The sequence below is a fragment of the Lingula anatina genome, chromosome 6 (assembly GCF_051362555.1).
Source record: "Lingula anatina isolate TDL-2025a chromosome 6, LinAna3.0, whole genome shotgun sequence".
Lineage (NCBI taxonomy): Eukaryota > Metazoa > Brachiopoda > Lingulata > Lingulida > Lingulidae > Lingula > Lingula anatina.
In genome coordinates this window covers 19,548,891-19,568,626 of record NC_141772.1, presented here as the reverse complement: position 1 = coordinate 19,568,626, position 19,736 = coordinate 19,548,891, and the positions used below count along the sequence as shown (strand labels likewise).

Genomic DNA, 19,736 nt, shown 5'->3' with positions numbered 1-19,736 from the left:
ACATGTAGCTGAACGGTGGGATAAAAGCTTGTGACATCCATTTGTTTACGCTATTAAATTACATTTGCTTTCGTAGCACGGACTGGCCATGCATGTAATAATCAGCTAAACTATTCTATTAAAAAAAATTAAACTGGGGAGCTGAATGTTAGGCCTAGGATTTTATTATTGAACATGTAAAGGTGTTTATATTGCCCTGAAAATAAAATCCACGAACTAAATCGCCCGATAACAGTATTAAATTTTCGTACGCAATGTTATAATAGCAATTATAAAATTGATTATTTAAATTATTTGAGAAGTTTTATCATCTTTAAAGAATGCGTAGGCTACACATGGAAAATGATACTTTTATGGTGTATTTTCAAGCACGGATAGCATAACTTTGAAAAAGGACTGCAACATTAAATGCATCACATGCAGTACAGTCACAGACCCCATTCCCACAGATTTTAGATCGATCTATCCCTGTGGGGAATCTCACTAGATTACTGTCAGCTGGATCGATCTAAATCTATGGGAATGCACTCACAGTCATATCAAAGTGCACATTTCTTGGGTCAACTGATATATCAACTGTGCTATGAAATCTCTGCTTTGCTGAGGGGGAGGTCTAAAGTTATATATATATATACGCTTTGAAAGATGTCTGACGCGTATGACCAGAAATTCCCCCAGCCTAAACTGAACCAAGAACACACCAAGGGGAGATTTAAGAACCACGTCGCCGTTATCACTGGTGGTGCGTCCGGCATCGCACGTGAATGTGTGAAGCGTTTCGCCAGTGACGGCGCTTCCGTGGCGTTCATCGACATCAACCAAGATGGAGGGAAGGCTTTAGAGACAGAGCTACGCGCGGCAGGGTACGACGTTACGTTTCACTACGTTGACGTGTCGAACAGGGACACGTGCTTTGAGACTGCGACGAAGATCGCGGATGTGCATGGAGGGTGTATTAACTATGTGGTGAATTCTGCGGTGTTTTTTGGATCCAAAGGTGATACCCGCAGTCTTCTATTCTACCTGCATATTCTTAATGAAAGCAACAGATGAATTAACAAGCTGTTGCGTGATTATCGGAACGCACTAGTTATGACTAGTACTGCCATTTGATATCTAATATTAAGAATACATTCTGAGCGACGGGTCTAATTTAGGGCACTGCATTTAGACACATCAGAAATCGCAGCCAATTCAAGCTAGATAAGATACCCCACACGTTTTATTATCAAAATATGTTCGTCTTGTGGTCGTGTGTGCATATTTAGATAATGCTAAAGGTCAATCTTGAAGCGGGCCCTAGGATACATGAATAATTATTGTGCTGGGTTTTTGGCCTATATTTTACTTCAATCTTAACTCATTGTGTGTGAGTGCGCGTGTGTTTGTTCGACTCTTTTTTGCAGAAATAGATATCAACGGAGAAGGGATAAAAATGGTTGATAAATAGCAAAAATGATAGAAAAATGACTCGTGTATGCACGTATAGGAGGATTTATTTTCATATTCCCAAATACATTGAAACATAAATTTAACCACATTTAAAGATCTAATCAAAATTTTATATATATACACAATACACTATATACAATATACTACATGCACCTGAACAACCATTTCAGGGAATTCTTTCAGGAAATATTCATTTTCAGAAAAAGTATTATCATTTTCTGGGCGACGTACAAATGGCATCAACATAACATTTGAATAGCTCCAATTTCTTAATTTCTTAATCCAGCGCTTGACGCAGAAAAAGACGACTGGCAGAAGACGATGAGTGTCAACGTCCAGGGCGTGGCCAACATGGTCCAGGCTTGTCATCCACATATGAAGAAAGGTCAGTCTCCATAGGTCCGTTATGTCACAAAATAACCTCATCCAGATTATAGATATTATCTTTTATACAAAAATTTATTCTACTTTACCAAAGATAAATCAGTTGCACCTGTAGTCCAAGCTGTTTATAACAAGAAAATGTTTGAGACAAGTATTTACGGACCACTATGTTTATCTACATCTACAACTGAAGTAGACTTAAAGTTTTGATTCGTTTTTATTGGGGCTAAAGTTCTCTTGTGGGGCAGGCTCCTGGTATATTTTAACCTACCCTCTAATCCCTGGGTCACTACCCTACTGCAAACGCCAAAAAGGTGACCGGCACAGGGTTGTCCAGGTTGGCAGTCCCTCAACTACTCTCTCTCTCTCTCTCTCTCACACACACACACACACACACACACACACACACACACACTTTTTTATCAGTTCTGTAGTACCGCCACCCTTGTCAGGTGACTATATCGCCATTTTTACAGAACATATCAATAAAGGCAAAATGTCCGTTTAGGAATGTAGCGAAAAAAAAACTTAAATTGAGGCAATGCGGAGAAGGGTCATCCTCGACACTCTCAGAATCTCAGTTTGCAGTTCGGCTTCTTTGAAAACTTATTTTCTACTTATCTCGCCTGTTTTCTATTGCTGCTACTTTTCCTAAATTTTAAAACTCTAAGCTCCTTTTTATTTCCTTTTCTGCTCAGCCTCCGAGGGCGACCGCGCCATAGTAAATATCGGCAGTATCTCCAGTCACATCGCCCAAGTGACCAGATGGACATACGCGTCCAGTAAGGGGGCCATCCTGCAGATGTCCCGGTGCATGGCACTTGATCTATCAAATGACGGTATACGAGTTAACACAGTGTCTCCGGGATGGATTTGGTCACCAGAGGTAAGGGAACAGAGAGAGAGAGAGAGAGAGAGAGAGAGAGAGAGACGGTGCTCAAAATATCTGCTTTTTAAACCAAACTTCTAAAATTCACTTATATAACTTTATATTAAAAAATCCTGACCATCAATAATGGATAGGAACCATGTTATTAATTTTTAAAGTGCGTTTTTTAAGTTAAGGATACTGAAATCATGAACATTATTATCATTATTATTTACATTTCTTCAAACGCGTAAAATGTTGGTCGGAGTTAAAAAAAAAAACTCCTGTCCAAACATCTTTGAGCCGTCGCTAAGTGTTTTCTCCTTTCGCTTTTAATTCGATGTTCTAAAGTTACCATCTGTAATCATTTTATTTCCTTGCAGTCTGCTAAGGGCGTCAACTTCGACAAGGCAAAGTGGAATCCTATCTGGGGCAAATTTGACATGCTCAACCGCGTTGGTGAAATGGCCGAGGTGGCCGCCACCGTGGCTTTCCTGTGCAGCCGCGACGCTTCTTTCGTGACGGGGTCCGACGTTGCCGTTGACGGAGGCTATATGACCATGGGACCCGAGAGACACGGCCTGGACGGGTCAACTGCGTCGTGGTAGGCATTAATTTGTGACCCCGAGAGATAGGGCCTGGGGGATCTTCTGCCCTCTTGGTAGGCGCCATTGTAATAAAAGTGCAATGAACACGACTTTTGGGGAATTCGAGACCAAATAGTCGAAAGGAAAACCGTTATCCTAGGTTGCCCACGACAGAAAAGTAGCAGAAACAAGTGTTCATTTTGACAAAGGGTTAGATCATTTCACATTGCATTGCACTGCATTGGTGATTTAGCAGTTTGGAGAAATCGAACGATCTGAAAAACTGTGCCAGTTCCAGGTAGTAGCTAGGGTTGTATGTATACGTGACGGTTCTTAACTACGTGTATGACAATGGTATAACGAATTTATTGTAACAAAACAATTTACATCAAAGTATAAAAATCATGACTACAATTGAAATTTATGTAACATTTACAGTTTATAACGAGAGAGAGAGAGAGAGAGAGAGAGAGAGAGAGAGAGAGATGGTGTTTAAACTATAGAAATAATATGAATTTTTGCAATGTCAAATATTTCTTCCTTTTTTCAGAATATTTTCTTTGGCGCATTTGAACTCGGACCTCATAAAGAGTACATTATGCTTTCATATTTACCATATGTGATTGACAACATTATAATTACACTTTATATCCCGTATGAAATGTCAACCCTGACTTTTTTCATCATAAACATTTGAAAATTTTAACAAAATTACGAAGATCCCATCAGCGTGGAGAACTTGTATATAACTCTCTGTTTGTACACAGATCCGGGCCTTAGCACGGAATCCGGAAAATTTTCCTGAAAAAATAAATAATTTACATTACAGTACAATTTGTTGATAGAAAATGACTTCCACTTTGGTTCAGAAAAAAAGAATAAAAAGCAATCACATTATATGTATACACTGTAATGATCGAAAAAAAATGAAGAAGAAAACCTAAATGAATACAATTTCCACCTTTTCGTTTTAAATTTCTTCGACTACGGAATGAAAATATATAGGGCACAATATGTTGATCATAGCGCGATTTAAATAATGAAGATGTAATATGACCTACATTATTAATAGCGTCTGGATAATTCTGTGTCTCTAGACATAACGCAGCAAACTGCGGGTAGCGTACGCCGCCCTTCCCTAGCTCTTCCGTGCTACCGAAGTGGATACTGGAGTACAGCTGAACGCCTGGCTGGTCGGAAAAGACCTCCAGCACGCGACCTGATGCCTCGTGAACAACCCTGAATGTAAAGAATTTGATAAAATCGAGAATGAACCGAGGTTTGATTTACCTAAAATTTTAGAGGTCGCTGGAAACTCGACTCATTGATATCATCATACCAGTCTCTAATGGAAAAGAGTGGCATGCAAAAATTAGAGTTGAGTTTCCAGTGACCTATGAAACTCAGGACCTCTGGGTTAAGGGAAATCTTACGAAAAAAAAAGACTCGTCAGTAAATGACTGCACATTTCACATTTCTGTTTGGGATCTTGGAATAATATGTTAGACATTATTGTGTTAGTTAGACCTTGTTGGTGCTACATGTACAGATGCGCGGAATTTGACTCCGATTGCGTTATTGCTACAAGGCGCAACTAACGCATCCTGGATTCATCAGTAAATTTCATTTTATAACAGATAATAACAATATACAGTGAATGATTAACTGGCACAGAAATAAATTTAAAAAATTTGCCTATAAATACCTGGCCATATACTTCAGACCCGTCGTGCCATTAACACAAAAGTTATGGTCGTAGCCACCGCCTGGTATACTTGCAAGGCGTGCGTTACTTAGCAGTGTGGGTTGTCGTAGGTCAAACTGCGTCCCCTGCACTGGAGCTATGACACCTGTAAAGAAACGAGCTCATGAGTCTAGCGTCAAGCTACGATACAGTGTAGTCTATTGGTACAGGGGCCTGTTATACTAAAGAACTTATGTAATGTAATGTAATGTAATGTAACTGTTGTTGGTTAACTATTTTTGAATTGACCGGTACATGTACATAAAAGGAACACAGCAGCCAACGCTGTAGTTTCTAGAAGTCTTTGTTCCTCATACACGGGCTACATGTCTGGCACGCAGACATAAACAGCCTCGACGATCTCCCCGGGGTCTCTCTGTCTACATCTGAGTGATGTAAGAGCTAGCGTCTTTACCTACCGTCTCTCGGCCGTCTCACTCTCTTCATCTGGGAGTAACGGACTTTATACAGGAGATCACACCGATCCCTGTATGCCACTATTCTATCAAGCGTGTCTTATAATAAAGTAAATTTGTCATCTTTCAGTAATATTATTTTCATACAAAGATACTGGCTAAATAACATATTTTACTTTGCTCTATAAATTGTTTATATGTTCGTGTCCAGTGGGCAAACAGTATCAATAAAACAAAATACTAGGCTGCTTTATATCTTTTAGTTGCCCCAAACATTAAATTTATTCCGCGGGCGTAACAGATAACAGATAACAGTAAATAAGGAGTTTTTGGCAAAGGCTAACAATATCCTTATTTCATTAATTAGTTCTTTCTCAAAGAAATGTGAGGTGATGAGATTAAAAGAATAGCGTACTTTGTTCTCTGAACTCTAATTAGCATACTCAAAAACCTTGATAGTTAAGAAAATAAAGAAGCTGCACATTTACACGAAATATGAAACCACAGAGTACAGACAGGTTAAAGTTATGGGTTTTTGTGAATGGGGGGATTGGACCATTATCGTTGAGATTTGAGTGAGTAAAAGCTGCGTTTTTGTCAGGAAACGAACGCTAAGTTTTATGATATTTTGGATAGATGAAAAAACGCAGACCTAAGATATTTTGACGAACATCGAAAAAAAAAAAAAAAAGACTGTTACAGCAACTATAGTGTGTAAATCTCACGAGAATAGAATGTTTTGGAAAAAAATTATCAAAAGTGGCTTCTCAGACCCAGGAACTTTGTATGACCAACGCCTAACATTCAATCCTCGATAGTATAGTGGTGAGTATCCCCGCCTGTCACGCGGGAGACCGGGGTTCGATTCCCCGTCGGGGAGGCTAAGTATTTTTTCAAAAATCTGTCCATCAGTGAGGTGAATAGAAACCAATCTGAGAATGGTGTAATGGGGTTCATCCTCAGCAAATAAAAAATTGGAGATTTGTGGAGCAGGGTAACATGCGGTAGACTCGCGCAATTTCGTATGAATAAATTTGATCCTATTTTAAATAATATCTGTGTGTAACAATAATTGTGTTATCGACCTCGTGTTTGGATATCAGTCTGTCAACCTGGCCCGTAGCCAGCAATTTCAAAAGGGGGGTCTTTTACGGAAAATGTGGATCTTTTACCTTCATGTATCCAAATAAAATTTTACCCAGAGGTTACCCTTTCCCGGCAAAAAGGGGGTTCTTTCGACCCCCCCCCCCCCCCCCCCCCCCCCCAGGCTACAGGCCTGATGTTTTTTGGTAAGGGCAAGTTATTTCCCAAGTATCAATATAACCACGCACCTGTGGGGATAAGTTCGGCGTCCACTGGCAAATAACTGTCTGCGTAGATCGCTATCTTATGGTCCGTCATTGTTCTGTTTCCCTAAATAGAACGCGTTTAAATTATTCTTTAAAACCCTATCTTCATATCGAATAACCACGACTAGTGGGAGCTTTCATTAACGTATTAAAAGACATTCGGCGATATGAAATCATTAAAAAATTATTTACAACTTGATTCATCTCGTGGAATTAAAATCTATATTTGCAAATCAGATAAGGCTATTCAAAATAAATAAAAAAATAAACAAAGAATAACAAAAGCTTGCAACATATAAAAGACAAGACAAATAACCATAAAGGAAAAAAACAGTTTGGCTTCTAAGGCGGAGCAAATTTCTAAAAATCAGTCAATCCTCGATAGTATAGTGGTGAGTATCCCCGCCTGTCACGCGGGAGACCGGGGTTCAATTCCCCGTCGGGGAGGCTTGATATTTTTCAAAAATCTTTTCAGCATTGAAGAGAATAAAAAAACCGTTACCTAAAAAAGTAACTCGCAATTCATTGGTGCAACTAAATGAACTATATCGCTCTGATATCGCAAAGTTGTGTATAATGGCCTGTTTTCATTTTACGCTATCCGAAAAGGCCAAACAAACAGGAATTACCTGTCCGGCTAAGTTGAAGTAGGCGTGGTTACACATATTGATGGGCGTGGCCTTGTCTGTGGTTGCCTCGAAGTCGATTATGATTTCATTCTTATTTGTCAATGTGTACCTGAAAAATCATTTAGGCTTATCAACATGTGTAATACTACGTAATACATTCAATATCTGGTGTGTGTGTGAGAGAGAGAGAGAGAGAGAGAGAGAGAGAGAGAGAGAGAGAGCAAACCTTGTTGTTATGTCCATCGTTCCAGGAAAACCATTTTCACCATCAGGACTGCGGTATGCAAATTCCACAAAGCCCGGACCGACTTTTGGTGTCCAAATAAACTGGAAAAGGATGCAAAAACACATAAATCAATATTATCAATAGCTAAATTGTCGTTGTTAATGTTTTTGCGAGAAGAAGAATGGAAACTTCCTGACATTATCGACAATTTTTCAAGGACCTACCGACCGCAATAAAGTTAATCTCAAACTTAACAGTATCAATACATCTTTTCTGATTATTTTAAAATAATTTGTTTGCATGATTTTAAAATGAACAGTTGCATGCATGTAGTTTAAAAATTGTTCGAAAGAAGGTCATGATCCCTAAAAATACAGGTAAAAAAAGTCATGAAATTGTAAGACTACATCTATGATGCTTTAAAGCGGAGAATATTACCTTACTTAAGGATGGATCACCGCCGTGAAGCGTCTGTTTTCCTCTTTCATTTTTGGGCGTGTCATACGTGGTGCCATCTATAGTAAATCGAGCATTACTAATTCTGTTGGCGACGCGGCCGATTGTAGCTCCAATAGACGACACGCCGTTCACATAACCTATATTTTCGTGAAAAATAGTTTCTATTAAGTAATTTTGATTGGTCTGTCTCATTATTACTTTTTGTTAAATGAAAAAAAATTAAATAAATCTAAAAATGAAATTTAGAAGAAAAGACAAAATGGAAGGAACGGGAATAATAACCTATTCGGGGTCATGCCGATACTCCCCCGCACCGTTACTCCCCCGCACCGATACTCCCCCGCACCGTTACTCCCCCGCACCAATACTTCCCCGCACCGATACTCCCCCTTAGTAAATTTTTGCATTATGCACATCGATACGACCCCACACCGATAGATCCCCGCATCGATAAACCCCCTGTAAAATTGCCGTTATACGCGCACCGTTACTCCCCCGCACCGTTACTCCCCCGCACCGATACTCCCCCGCATCATTACTCCCCCTATGCAATTTTGACGAAACTGAGGATGGAGTAACAGAGTCAACCCTCCATTTAATTATACAGGTTAGGGTCAGTCTAGGTAAGTGGATCAAAATCTACGACCCGTTAAAGTCCAAATTTTGCGGAGAATCTCATGTACTACGCAAGTCCTTTATGCGAAATTTCGAGTTCGCACGTATGTAGGCCTAAGCACGTACGATAGATATTGAACATTTCCAATAGATTCTACGAATAATCTGCGGACAGCGGGGCCGCAAGCGTAATTTGCTCCCTTTCTATTTAAGGAGTTTGCGATTGGTTTGCAAGTGAGACTTGCCTGGTCCAAGATGCGCGCCGCAAGAAATGAAGGAGAAAGAGCCCTTTGCGTGTTGAGTACGGCGCACGCCCTCACATCTATAACGAACAAAATCGAAAACAAGACGGGACTGCGAGTATAAAAAGCGCGCTCACGACGCATGCTCGTGTCTCGACAATTTCGTTGTGCAACAATTTTCAAAATTTTTGAATTTTGCTAAATTCAGATTCTAATCTAATTCAGATTCAAAAGACAAGGGAAAGAAGCTTAAAGAGCAGAAAAGAAGGTTGGAGGAAAAAGACGGAAAACGAAGCGCTTTAGCACTTCTTTTTTATTACTTAATAATTTTACGAATTCATCGTTGCCTGAAAAAAAGACATAGCTGCGTTATCTTAGATTAAAACTAACTTTGCCTTAAGTTAATAAAAATAAATAAATAAATAAATAAATAAATAAATAAATAAATAAATAAAAGGCAGTACATTATATATACAGTAACTACTGAGTACAGTAGGAGAACGAAATTAATTTTGCAAAAACATTTCTCAAAAATCACAAGGAAGAGCTGTAGACCTACGTACTGTCAAGCTGCACACAAAGTCTGAGATTGACTTCGTGTAACGTTCTTTATTTTTCCCAATATATTTCGAATAAAATTAGTCAATTCTGGGTCCCAAGAGGGTGATGCATCTTGAAAAAAAAAGCATTATAGAAAGTGTTGTAAATTACGAATGGGGTTTACAAAGCCAAGGGAATCTATGCCTTGGGGGAGTAGTGTTTTTGCGGAGTATCGGTACGCGGGAGTATCAGTGCGGGGGAGTATCGGTGCGGGGATGTAAAGAAGCGGGGGAGTATCGGTGCGGGGGAGTATCGGTGCGGGGGAGTATAGGTACGTAATCAAGCGAAGAAAGAAGGGGATATAAGTAAATAAAGAACTTGAGCGTGAATCCTGTATGCATATAACCAAGAATTTTAACAAGATGGATTTTGGAGAAGCATTTGTGCTGTAAATGTTACAAATGTCAGAACATAATTAAAGCAATTCAAATATAGGACCTTTGAATACGAACAGCCACAATATTCATTTGTATTTCTTTTTTACCTTGTATGTCGTCGTAGCCAAGTACTACGTCGGAGACTGCACCGTTACGGTCAGGCACGTGTAGCGTGGTCCAAGTAGCACCGTATGAAATGACCTGCATTGTAACGTCATGGTCGTTCTTCAGCGTAAATCTTAAAAAGACAGAAAATTACACTGTATTCTAAATGTTTTATTGGAAATCCAAGACCATGTTTTACCAAAAAAAAAAAAAAAAAAAAAAAAAAAAAAATTGAATAAGCGGTTCTTTGCTAAGTCTGGCTCACGTTTCTCAGAGATTCTTAGGTCAGCACTTAAGAAATTTCTTTGCTTGCCATCTAAGTTGTGTTTCACAAAGAATCTATCAAGTCGCCGACCTTGTTCTTTCGGCCTTATTTAAACTATACTCTTATAGACATTTAACCACACTGGATATATTATTCTTTGAGGTGTGTAATCCAAAGCTATTGTGAACTAATTGTTCGTGAAATGCTTTTAAACAAAATTTTCAAAATTGACTTAATGGAGCCGACTATTCGCGTTTAGCAGTTTTAACTAAGTTCAAGTATTTTAGCAGTTTTGCAAAATAGGCCCAATGGACAGTCTTCTAAAATACTGGTTTATTCATTCGGTCGTTTCGTGATGCCATAAACATCTTAACCAGTGTATCTTTTAAGATAGACTGGTTAAGCTATTAAAATAGGTATTTTCCACAGGTAGCTATTTTCAAGACAGAAAGCCACGCTGTAAATTGTAAGGAGGTTCTGTGGAGTAATAGAAAGATGCGGTAACTGGCACTGGACAGCAAAGTAGCCTATACCCCGAGTTTCAAAAGAGACTGGAGACCGTGGAGGCATTATAACAGTTACAGAGATGAGTAACCAGTTAACTTTGGAATTTGGGGTGAGTGCAGTGCTGTTCCGCTCCCATACAATAGTAGAAAACTGTATATAAAACAGTCTGCCTCACCTCTCAATGTCGAGTCCGCCTGTCTGGCCAAAACTGTCCCTTTGTATCGTAATATTGCCGCCGCCAAGGGCTGGCTGCTGAAAAAAACATATTCGGTTAATCCGTACAAAACAAAACATTACATTTAATCAAAAAATAATAAATAAACTGTATATACTAGCAACAAGTTGGTCAAACTGGGAATAGTGGTCGGGTTGTCAATGTAGACGTATAGAAAAAGCACATTTCAGAAGTTTGGGGGATTTCGGTAGAGGAGTATGCACGCGATAAAAATAGACAAGGAGAATGAGAGAAGTATGCAAGCGTCAAAGTAGACGTGTCAACCCTCCCATTTCGCCTTGAGTCTCTCTATTGGGCTACTCACCCTTCCCACCTTACAATTTAGACTAATAATATTCAGACTTGTTAGTGTTTGGATTACATCAAATGATTTTCGGTATTTTTGGACATTTTATAATTGTATAATATAGGTGGGATTTCCAAAAAAAGCATTTCGGCATTACACGTTTGTAAAAAAAACTCTCCCCAACTACCACCATTATTGTATTTAAACATATTGTAAAAGTTTTATGCGTCTGAACCAGTGATTTGTTCTTCAGATATCAAAATTTTCATCATTTTCATCCACTCCATTTATTATAATGGTTTGCGTGAAATGAATTGCATAAATTTTTATATACTGTTTTTGCGAAATTTCCCGCTTTTGGTAGACATTATGTTTTTTATATTCCTAAGTTTTAAACCCGCCTAAATTATTTAAAATGTAACCACATTCAGAATGTTGCATATCAAGTCCTAATAGGACTTTCTCTCTTCTCCGACTTCTTCAGATGACTAGCAGGAGACACGTGACTCTGATGACAATTTTTTTCTACGTTTAAAGTTTCTACGGTTGAATCAAATAAAAACGTAATTTCATACAAACAATCATAACTTTTTGGAGTTTATACTTTTCGCAGAGCCGCTTTCCAACTAGCTACAAAATTAGCCAGCGTGTCATCAGTCCTCGATAGTATAGTGGTGAGTATCCCCGCCTGTCACGCGGGAGACCGGGGTTCGATTCCCCGTCGGGGAGGGTAATATTTTTAAATATTTATAATTATATATACCGCACACAAAAAGCGAGAATAGTGTACGGAATTCAAGTCTATTGGACATATTTTTGTCTGTACATTACAAATGCACCCTTTTTTTTTTACAGGCGCTCCCTAAAACTAGCAAGTAGTATATTATTATATGGAAAAACTAAGGTCATGAATTTTGACTTAAAAGGAAATCCTCAAGCTCATTCACCAGTAACTATCAAAGATGATAATGCTACACTAGTAAATGTGTACTTAACTTGAAGTGGGAAGAGCTCGTTACAAAGCTTATAAAGGAAGCAAACAAAAGTTTGTACAACTTATATTACCTAATGAAGTCTAATCAGGGAATTATATCGGATATAGTTCCCTGGTCTAATCTATATGTAGAAAGATTATAGCTTTGTTTTATAGCCTTTTTTGTCTGTAATTGGTAGTGTTTAAACACATGGTATGGAATGTAGGTCCCCAGTGTTAGATAAGACAAGAAAGAGAGGTAATAAAGAAACAGGGGATAGACTAACAACACATCTAGATACATGTAAAGTAAAGGCTATAGCATTTGTGAGAAATATTACATGTATCAGCGATGATCAACAAGCTTTGCATTCTGAATTTAGGTACTCCCACCCGGAAAAAAGTCTAAATGTTAACTTCACCAGGACAACTCGTTTCAAAAAGTATATTATGTCATACAGTACTATAGACTGCTCACTCTCAGTTATAAATGAAAATAGATAATCTCTGTGTTTGAACTTCAGATATCTCAATGAAGTCACTGGTTGTCAAAGCAGATTTCAGTACTGAAAATATCAATGTATAAAGGCCTAATGTTGTTCAACTTAAACATTCTCATCATCTTACATGCAGTGTGGTATGTTTTCATGGAGTATCTTTTCTTATCTTCGGAATTCGAAACCACAATATTCTGTGAGTTCTACAGCCAATCCTCGATAGTATAGTGGTGAGTATCCCCGCCTGTCACGCGGGAGACCGGGGTTCAATTCCCCGTCGGGGAGGAAGAGAGATTTTTTTTAATTTATATTTACCGTACACACAAAGCGAGGGTACTTTACGGAACGCATGTCTATTGGATATATTTTTGTCGCTAAATAATAAACTGACGCTCAGAAATTCTCATACTGGCGGTTCTTATTTAAACTAGCAGTTTTTATTTCAGTATCTGTGGTGCGCGAGTAGATAACTCACTATAACCTCAAATAAATCTATATGTAAATGAAGGGTTTGCGAAAACAAAGCGCCCTCTTCGCTTTTTGATGATATCTCACTGTGAATACTCCATTAACCGGCTTCACTTATGAGACGACACGATCTGCTTCGCATATCTTTGCCTTCCCACGTCTAGCGATAAGGTTATGCAAACGAAGCAAAAACAATGAATACAACTGACACTGTTTTCTATAGGCAGTGTCACTCGTCAGTTGGACAATTCCTCAAGACAACTTGACGTTTAAAACAACATTAGATACTTTCATTCAAAATATCGTTGATATCACATACAGTAAATAATATAACGGGGTCCTGATGTATATTTTCTTTAAGGTGTTTGCTCATCATCGGTTCTTGTTTCAGTGATGGAAATAAATAATATAGAGCCTAGTTCTGCGTATGAAAATATTTTGCAAATATACTATCCGTTTTTAAAGGAAAGTAAGCAGAAATGAAACACTGAAACCTGGGACCCATTATATATACATACACATATAAGCGGGCGTTAAATCAGCAACTATTTTTTTATCTTATTAAAATCAGTAATCAAGTAAAGAAAATTTATTTGATAAATATATGATACTAAAAAATAAAATAAAAAAAAATTAAAAAAATAAAATTTAATTGGGCCCTCTCCTATCTTTAAACAAGAGCGTTTAACGAGCACGGTTTTAATCGTTGATAGCATATACAATCAGCTGCAATATTACACTTGAAAACAGGATTTTTGATACCGATAAAAATAGCATTTTAATAGGCTGCACTGTCTAAAGTCCTTTACTTGTGCTACATGTAGCACGTATGAGCGATGAAACGTTTTATTTATACAAGTAACAAGCCACTCAAGAAAAATCACTCATTAACGGATTCGAAGCCACAATAATTCTCATCGTGCGCAGCCATTCCTCGATAGTATAGTGGTAAGTATCCCCGCCTGTCACGCGGGAGACCGGGGTTCAATTCCCCGTCGGGGAGGCTAGTCTTTTCTTATTTATATTTATTGTACACAAAAAGGGAGAATACTGCACGAAACTCATTTCTGCTACAAAACATATTTTTTCTTTAATACAGGCGGTCCTCATTAAATTTGCATTTATTATTTTTGTATCTGTGGTACGCGAGTGAATACCCGATATGTAAATGAAAAGTTCGCAAAAATACCCACGCACCAACGCACCAAGAAAGATCGTCATTTACTCAATGTTAACGTGCCTTCATATGGCCTGAGACGGAAAGTTACAGCAAAGCTATGAAAATAAACTATGACAAGCATACCTAAGTGGCATATTTCCTTCAAAGTAAGCATTGCGCATTATCTCATTATAATTACAGATCTAAAATCCAATTCTGAGCACTTACTGAGGCAGCGTAACCTTCAGAAAAATGAGACTTGAACAACATTAGATCTCGGGACGTATACAAATTTAAATGGAGTGGAAAATCATTCTGGCAGAAGTTTTACTCCTTTAGTAAGGGTGGTTGTTAAATGGCTCACACCACAGCTTCAGACGAGTAAATCCAGACGTGAGATGGGGATATTTGAAAGCACAATCCGGGGAAGTTGAATTGATGAATAATGCTCTTTTGAGAAAAACTGCAAATAAAAGACTTCCCAGTTACATGATTTAATACGCGTTTTGTTATTTCACATTTTCGTTTTTGGTAAATATTTACGACTGGAGGCAGCATGTATTTAACCGTTTTGAACTCGGTGATTGTCAAGGTGTTATAAATGGTAAATGAATTTAGCTCTCTACACCATGGCCAACGCTTCTGCAGAGCAAACTGCAATCATTTCCTTCATGTTTGACATTAGATGTCCTTTGATTAGGGTATTAGTCAATAACTTAATATATAACAGACATGCTCATTTACAATACGAAAACGTCAACAGTGTCTCTTTATAAACTCTAAGAGAATGGGATGATATCATATTTTTTTTACATGTCTCTGTCACATACATGTAGACCCTGACCGAAATATAAAGATTATTTTAAAATAAACTGTTAATTTATTGTTTTTGGTAAAATACTATTTCTGTCATTTATCTTTTTATTTGTCATTGATTGTATATGTTGCAGTTATCAAATAGACTTAGGGCGTATTCCCATACTTTTAGATCGATCTATCCCCGTGGGGAGTCTCACTATATTACTGTCAGATAATCCGGCTTAAATGTCCGTCCCGCCTACTACAAGCTGTAAGGGGGTAATTAACTTTCGTGCCCGCTCGGCTGACAGCTATTTAGTGTGAACCCCCAGGAAGTTAGGTCGATCTAGTTTGGATCGATCTAATCTCTGGGAATGGGGTCTTAGTTTGAATATACAGGATAGCAATTTCTATCCTGGTTTTTATCCTGGATGTATATTGTTTATTATTTAAGTGTCACTACAAGGGAAACTAAGGATATTCTGCAATACAAGCATCTTCATCATCATCACCATATCTCTCTCATCACTTTATTTACATTAACTCTTCACACAATGGCCGACGTATGGCCCGAGATTTCCGCTCGTCCCGTCGACTAAATGTCGAGAAAGTTTTCCACTTCATTCTTTATAAGTTTTGCTGCAAAAAGAATGGCTATTCGGCTTGAGGGAACATACAAACCGCATTTGATAATATTTTAATATTTTCTATTTTGTACATATCCTGCAAGCAACTTTCAAAATCCAGACCTTAAAACGATAAAACCCCTAAAATGCCTGACGAAAAGTACATATATTCAATTAAAAATGATATCGAATCTGACTGCAGAAATGAGTCGAGAAGAACAATTTGAGAGTAAGAGAATCTTTTCGAGGAAAGTTCGGTTTGGCGGGAAAATCCGGTAAGGGATACTTAAGTAATTCACATTTTCAATGATTAATGCACGTGTTTCGGTGTAATAGCAGCGAATGGTGGAGCGCATTAATGTAAGCGATATAACACGTGTATCTATATGTATGCTATAAATACAAAATAACTACACAATAAATAGATATTTTGGAACGTACCCTGGTTAACATACATACATATGTTGCATGTAATGCGAACACGGTATATGTATCACATTTTATCTGCTAGTCAGCACACACTAATCTCGATGCCTTTATTGTATTTTATCTGCTATCATTATCAAAATATGAAATGTTAAGGCCTCTGCCTCGACTCGTAAAATTTTAATTAGACGTTAGTTGTGCTGTTTCATATCTCGTATTAACATGTTTGCGAGGGTAAAGCGGTTATCAGTCGCATTTTTCAAAATATATATTATTCTGTAATTCAAGACCCACTCGTTCATTAGAGAAGGCGATAAAAAGAGGGAAAACATAAACGCCTAAAATAAAAACGTTAACCCCCCCCTCCCCGCATTTGTCAGTGGCGGATTTAGAGGGGGGGGGGGGTCAGGGGGTCCTGATCCCCCCTTCGATTTCTGAAAAAATCACACCAAAGGTTCCCTCTTCAAATTAAAATTTTGACTAGCTGATTAAAATTGTTCTAAACCGTACCAAATGGAACCATTCGCCCCCTAAAATACCAAAAGTTTTCGGGGCCCTTTGAACCCCACGCCAAAGGGGGGGGGGGGGTGGCTTCGCATCCACAGACCTCCCTTCAAATAATTCTGGATCCGTCCCTGCTTGTTTACCACAAGATAGAATGGCATGAAGTCTGTTACAAGAAGAAAAAGCTGTTGAAGATAACTCAACAGCTGTAGATGACAGTGTGACGACACAATGCCGTAACAGAATAAAGAAAACAAAAATGGGAACCAGTATTATGTCCCAGTATTCCCTATGCTGACATTTCCCATAAATTCTGATGCCAACATCAACTTTGTATTCATCTCAAAGTTTTCAACGTTTCTTTTTTTCTGAAAAAAGCGAAGATTCCCCCCCCCCCCCCCCCCCCAATTTTAGACTAATCATCTTTTGGAATATCAGCCCCTTTACATAGAAGAGACCCTGTTGGGAATGTTGAACATCAAACCAACCGTTAGACGGACATGGCTTCTGTACGGGGGTACAGGCAATATGGATTTTCCAATACGGAAAACCTTTATGATAGTAATATAAGCAGATATACTGTATGTAGCAGAATTAAGGCTGTTGTAATATTGGATCGAACTTCATTTTCCCACCATCATTTCCTAACACTGCAATTTTATTGCTGTACGTTGGCCATATAAAAGAGAACGTGCCTCTGGCTTCAGTAAATGACAGTAATGATGTATTAACGCATCAATCAAAGTAAGTTCAGTATAAAATTGAATATAAAGACATGAAATGTATAAAGCTACGTTTTTCATCTTAGTGCTAAGACAGAGATGGATCCTCGCCAATCCATCTTGCCCGACTCATTTCTCTGTCATTTCGCATGTCTGTTGAACCCAAATTCGAAGCAAAAATGTGCTTTTAAGTCAAATGATAAGTACTTAGTAATCTATATACGTAATGGGGTTATCATGAGATTGCCAGTGTACTTTCGTTCTATTTTCTAAGATAAACATATAAAAAGTGTCAGATGAGAAACGAGTTGCACTTTCGTTGAGCCAGGAAGCCGGCGTAAGAGGGTTTCGACCCACAGCGGCATGTAAGGAACGCTAACCTTACGGTGGGCTGATCGTGGGGAGATGAGGTGGGCGCATGAGTCAAATCTGCCATTTCTCTCTCCCTCTCCTCTCTCTTCCCCCCCCCTCTTTCTCTCTCTCTCTCTCTCTCTCTCTCTGTTTGTGTGTGTGTGTGAGAGAGAGAGAGAGAGAGAGAGAGAGAGAGAGAGAGACGCAAAAAATGACTACCACATGCTCAACATAGGACCCATCAAATTGCCCAATTGAACGATATGCATATTGCGCAAAACTCAGAGTCGAGGAATAGGTAAGCGGTGACCCATTTTAAATAACGCTGTGATGGATCAGCATAACTGACGTAAACAGAAAATAATAGGACTCTGCTTTTGTACACAACCTACCTGCATAACAAACCTCTCTGTCACCGGCGGACATGGCGGGGGAGTCACATTGCCAATCACGAACCCCCCAGCCACAGCTAAAATGATAACCAGAAACATGATGCAACACAGGACGGCGAGAAATATGATCACTCCAATCAGGCATCTTCTGTTGTTTCCCTGTTGGCTCTGTCTTCCGCTATCATCTGGTGAATCGTAGCCTCCGCGTTTCTTCTGTGCTAGAACATCCATCTCGGCCATTTTTTGTTAATAGTTTTCCTACGGCTCTCTTATAATGTCGCACTCCACTGATCTTCAGGTCAACGCGACTGACCAACGACAATGTCCAGTCTTACAACAGGCCCCCTGCTGCTCGCTGACCGGCGCGCGGTATTTCGAAGGGAACTGGTGTGATGAATGCGAACTGCTGGCGCATTTGTAAAAAGGGCACCGGTTAGCGGCTTGCCCTGCTCTAGTTTTGTGGGGTTATTTTTAGCGCATGTAGCAATCCCGATAATTGCTGTTATTTAATGCGTTTTGGTGATACTCCGTGGCATTCTATGTACCTAACCTAAAAGCCCTCGCAGAAGATTAATTAGCCCCTGTTGCGCAAGAGGTTCACTTTTAGACCAACATTTTAGTCTCCTTTGCCCTAAGATAAATGCGTCCCGATAGAAAAAATATTGCGCCTTGTCCTTTTTTTAGTAATAATGAAAATGATAATATCCTAGGCTTCCACCAGTACAAACGTAATTAACTTTATGTTTGTGGTCTAAACAGATATGCTGTAAATTGATGTTGTTAAAAGATCTTGGTGTAAAAGGTTTGTTCGATATCTAGAAAGTATCTTCATTTTTAAACTTCCATATACGACTGGTGTCAAGTCACTCTGAGTTGTATGGGAATTTTATCTAAAACTCTGGCTTCCAGGCAATCTTTGAAACTTGTGAAATATATAGTGGATCAGTGTTGTCTACCGTCCTAACTTTTGATACACATGTATTACATCCACCCTCTTATATGCTTGTTTTTACGACAAGTACAAAATCCACGCCAGCAAGGCTGGGTTGATGGTTTGTATCACGTAAAAAAGAAAAAAACTTTTTGCGGTTGTTTACCGGATAAATTACGTTCTATACTAGGTTGAAAATGAAACCAAAAGAAAGTTTACTTACAAAGTTCAATTAGTCCACCCGCTTACACATGCGTGAAGAAATAAAGGAGTCAAATCAGAAAATAAAAAAAAAAAAACATTCTGTAATGACAGGAAAACAGAAACTATCAACATAAAATAGCAACTTTCTGCAAAACTTTTGATGATTTTACCATGGAAATTTATCACTGGTCGAGTGGCAAGGAAAATGATGTATCTGTCGTCAAAGATGAAGTAAAAAGCCAGCTGCAGCAACTTTACTTAGTGAATGAATGTTACTACGTGCCAGATGGAAGTTATCGGGAACTCCAGGTGAGATGTTTGCCGAAGAAATAGTGTACT

The 19,736-nt window shown here is 38.6% G+C and overlaps 2 protein-coding genes and 5 non-coding genes across 8 annotated transcripts; 6 read left to right on the top strand and 1 right to left on the bottom strand.

Annotated features, from left to right (window-relative positions):
• Positions 1-618: 618 nt before the first annotated feature.
• On the top strand, positions 619-3,594 carry LOC106161883 (uncharacterized). Its single transcript, XM_013538956.2, has 4 exons — positions 619-997; positions 1,739-1,837; positions 2,535-2,722; positions 3,088-3,594. Exons 1-4 carry the CDS (start codon positions 646-648, stop codon positions 3,310-3,312), a joined length of 864 nt encoding a protein of 287 aa, XP_013394410.2. The 5' UTR covers positions 619-645; the 3' UTR covers positions 3,313-3,594.
• Positions 3,595-3,637: 43 nt separating this feature from the next.
• Positions 3,638-18,728, bottom strand: LOC106161882 (galactose mutarotase). 2 transcript variants are annotated; one of them, XM_087015843.1, is made up of 10 exons: positions 18,263-18,728; positions 11,001-11,077; positions 10,056-10,186; positions 8,094-8,251; positions 7,656-7,756; positions 7,430-7,538; positions 6,783-6,864; positions 4,997-5,141; positions 4,353-4,530; positions 3,638-4,092 (listed from the first exon to the last, which is right to left on the bottom strand). In XM_087015843.1, the coding sequence occupies exons 1-10, from the start codon at positions 18,500-18,502 to the stop codon at positions 4,003-4,005; spliced, it is 1,311 nt and encodes a 436-aa protein (XP_086871969.1). In that variant the 5' UTR covers positions 18,503-18,728; the 3' UTR covers positions 3,638-4,002. The 2 variants fall into 2 exon arrangements, with proteins under 2 accessions (XP_086871969.1, XP_086871970.1); XM_087015844.1 differs by having other exon boundaries at positions 11,001-11,074.
• On the top strand, positions 6,260-6,331 carry Trnad-guc (transfer RNA aspartic acid (anticodon GUC)). The gene has a single exon. It is a non-coding gene; the product is annotated as a tRNA-Asp (tRNA).
• Trnad-guc (transfer RNA aspartic acid (anticodon GUC)) lies at positions 7,176-7,247 on the top strand. Its single transcript has one exon. It is a non-coding gene; the product is annotated as a tRNA-Asp (tRNA).
• Trnad-guc (transfer RNA aspartic acid (anticodon GUC)) lies at positions 12,004-12,075 on the top strand. Its single transcript has one exon. It is a non-coding gene; the product is annotated as a tRNA-Asp (tRNA).
• On the top strand, positions 13,030-13,101 carry Trnad-guc (transfer RNA aspartic acid (anticodon GUC)). The gene has a single exon. It is a non-coding gene; the product is annotated as a tRNA-Asp (tRNA).
• On the top strand, positions 14,216-14,287 carry Trnad-guc (transfer RNA aspartic acid (anticodon GUC)). The gene has a single exon. It is a non-coding gene; the product is annotated as a tRNA-Asp (tRNA).
• Positions 18,729-19,736: the final 1,008 nt, after the last annotated feature.

Coding starts and splice junctions, on each gene's coding strand:
- LOC106161883 (XM_013538956.2), top strand. CDS start 646: ATGTCTGACGCGTATGACCAGAAATTCCCCCAGCCTAAACTGAACCAA. Junction 998..1,738: donor GGTGTTTTTTGGATCCAAAG/GTGATACCCGCA, acceptor TTCTTAATCCAG/CGCTTGACGCAGAAAAAGAC. Junction 1,838..2,534: donor TCATCCACATATGAAGAAAG/GTCAGTCTCCAT, acceptor TTTTCTGCTCAG/CCTCCGAGGGCGACCGCGCC.
- LOC106161882 (XM_087015843.1), bottom strand. CDS start 18,502: ATGGCCGAGATGGATGTTCTAGCACAGAAGAAACGCGGAGGCTACGAT. Junction 7,757..8,093: donor GTGATCCATCCTTAAGTAAG/GTAATATTCTCC, acceptor ATCCTTTTCCAG/TTTATTTGGACACCAAAAGT. Junction 4,531..4,996: donor GGTCTGAAGTATATGGCCAG/GTATTTATAGGC, acceptor CTTTACATTCAG/GGTTGTTCACGAGGCATCAG.